The sequence below is a fragment of the Pavona decussata genome, unplaced genomic scaffold, assembly GCF_977016875.1.
Source record: "Pavona decussata unplaced genomic scaffold, jaPavDecu1.1 SCAFFOLD_53, whole genome shotgun sequence".
NCBI classification, from domain to species: Eukaryota; Metazoa; Cnidaria; class Anthozoa; order Scleractinia; family Agariciidae; genus Pavona; species Pavona decussata.
In genome coordinates this window covers 4,154,489-4,157,012 of record NW_028145475.1, presented here as the reverse complement: position 1 = coordinate 4,157,012, position 2,524 = coordinate 4,154,489, and the positions used below count along the sequence as shown (strand labels likewise).

General features: G+C 37.7%; 1 protein-coding gene across 1 annotated transcript; it reads left to right on the top strand.

The window, feature by feature from the left end:
• The first annotated feature begins 1,120 nt into the window (after positions 1-1,120).
• LOC146480585 (uncharacterized) lies at positions 1,121-2,222 on the top strand. The gene is made up of 2 exons (XM_085109342.1): positions 1,121-1,177; positions 1,427-2,222. Exon 2 carries the CDS (start codon positions 1,432-1,434, stop codon positions 1,768-1,770), a length of 339 nt encoding a protein of 112 aa, XP_084965468.1. The 5' UTR covers positions 1,121-1,177; positions 1,427-1,431; the 3' UTR covers positions 1,771-2,222.
• Positions 2,223-2,524: the final 302 nt, after the last annotated feature.

The following is a 2,524-nucleotide window of genomic DNA, read 5'->3' as shown; positions in this document are numbered from 1 at the left end:
TAATGAAAAGTCGAATATAGCAATTTCTATTAATCTCATGCTATACAGTTCCTTTAAGAATATCACCACTTAGCTAGTTAAGTGGTTGTAATGAGATCAGCTTTCATCAACCCTCTTATATATATAAGGGGGTAATACTAGCCTTCTCTCTCAACGTCAACGTTCAATAACTCTCAACTTCCGCTAGTGTATTCCGAAAATAATGCACATCTTTTATATTAAATTGCTAACATTCACTCGATCACTGTGAAACCAATTAACAATTTCATTATTACTAAAAGCGCCTTCATGCGGCAAACAAAACTTGACGAATTGGCCCCGGTTGTTCAAAATAAGGTCACTTTATCCGGCGGCCGGGTTAAATGCTATCCAGTGGATAAAATGTATAAGTTGGAATATATTTTAACCGTTGGATAGTGATTTATCCGCTAGATATCGTTATCCACTCTTTGAACAATCGGGGCCTGGAGTTGGCAAAAGCAAGTTGGCATGTATGTCGCAACAACAGTTTGCAAACGAATTTTCAACGTGCATGACTGTCAAAGGCGAGTTTACCTTTAACCAATCAAATGTGGCGCTATCTGTGGCACGATGCTCTCATGAGACCCCTGTTGCCATTTTTTACTTTATTATGTTTGTGAAGGTTTGATGTGTGGAAGCAGGAGTTTGTCAATTGTTTAGAGTTTGCAAACTCGAATTTGTCAACTTTGTTTGCGGCGTGAAGAAGGCTTTTAAACAAAAAATCTACTAACATGTCAGGAACGTCTGCCATTTTTGTCTATCCTAACTCAATATCACCGCTTGAACAAACTTGATCACATTCTTTTATAAATGAGAATAAGGGATTTACTGTCAAAATTGCCGACTGACCGGCTTGGTTACGCAGAATGCCCATAGTATAAAATTGCAAAACACGTCGAACGCAATCATTTGCAAACAGTCAGTCACAGGCGAATACCACCATCAGTTCTGGTGTCACATGAAAACACACAACAACATTATTTCTGTAATAACAAAATCCAAACCACCTGCTTAAACTGATAGCTTTCATTTTATTAGCATTTCAGCATGTCAACTTTAATTGTTTTAGCTTGACTTTTATAAATTAAACTTTTTACCATCTTACACACAACTCCCACCAATTCCCCACATGCAAGTCAGGCTTCAACTCTTCAAGGTAAGTGTTTCTAATATTTTAGCTCTAACGTTCAATGACATGTCAATCCCCAATTTTAAATGAATGACCTTCCTGAACAGATGTGAAACGACAATGCTGTAATTTTCCGTTCGTAAAACCAAGTCAGCTGAGACAGTTCAACATGCACTCCGGCATATACAGTGCGTAAATTCTGCACATATTTATCTCTTTATGGAACTTGACTGATCAGGTATTGTTGTACACTTTTTTGCTTTGTATTCTCTAAAGACAGAATGGAGACTACATTTAAAGGTATTATCAAGACTAGCGCTGTTTTAACAACCACAAGAAGGACAAAACGTGAAAGGAACAGCGAACCCCCAACACTGCACGTGAGCCTGTTGACTACATACCTGCCGCACCAAACCGATCAGTATGAGACTTGTAAAGCATGCAAGAGTCAAATGAATCACGTTGAACGGCTATTTCCAGAGTTTTTCCGCACTTGCTGCAGTGATACAAGTTTCGTCGCTGAAAGCAAACGTTGCGTGAATCCCAAGCTGAATCAAACGCCGGACGAAACGCTTATTCGATCGTGGTTGCACTTGTATGGTGCTGGTTCAGACGGTTAAGTGGTGACTTTTTATGAGATATATTGAGAATGCATGTTATATTAATAAGGATGTATTGAATGCAAACTTGTGAAATGATGAAGATAAGTGCTGAGTTTTGTGAACGTCAAGGAAAAGAAGCCATGAAATACTAAAAGTTTATAGACATAATAATAATTGAGTGCATTAATATAATTTACACAGAACCGCACCTCAGGTTGTTTATTATTGTACAATTATCAAAACTGGATATTGAAGGTGAACGTTTGAGATCAGTTAGTCTATTTTTACTACGTGGTGGATGTGTACTGTGAATAGCACGGTAGCGCTAGCTACGCAGGCCACGTCAGATAAAAATGAATACATGTCTAAAACGAATTACAACTCTCTGTCAAACAAACCAGAGATTATCTGGGTATCTTGTGGTTGAGGTTGTCTGAAAAGTGTGAAGAGAGCTTTATTATGTAAATAACATAAAACAATAATTAAGAATAAACCCGAAACAAGAAAATAAACAATAAAAATAAAAAAAACTCTGGACAAAGTATGTCTGTGCCGTTCAACGCCACTTGATAAACACAGTCATCATCAATTCTCTGCGCTCCAATAGGCGCATAAGGCAGAGATAAACATCGTATCTGATCAAAATATTGCAATAAAGCCGACGAGTAGAAAGATGTTTGAACTCTGGTTCCTTTAGGGCTTTTTAATAGAAGATCATTACAAATATTAACCGTTTCACAGTCCCGTGGTTGTACAGTGGTTCTCGGTTTAC

Coding starts and splice junctions, on each gene's coding strand:
- LOC146480585 (XM_085109342.1), top strand. CDS start 1,432: ATGGAGACTACATTTAAAGGTATTATCAAGACTAGCGCTGTTTTAACA.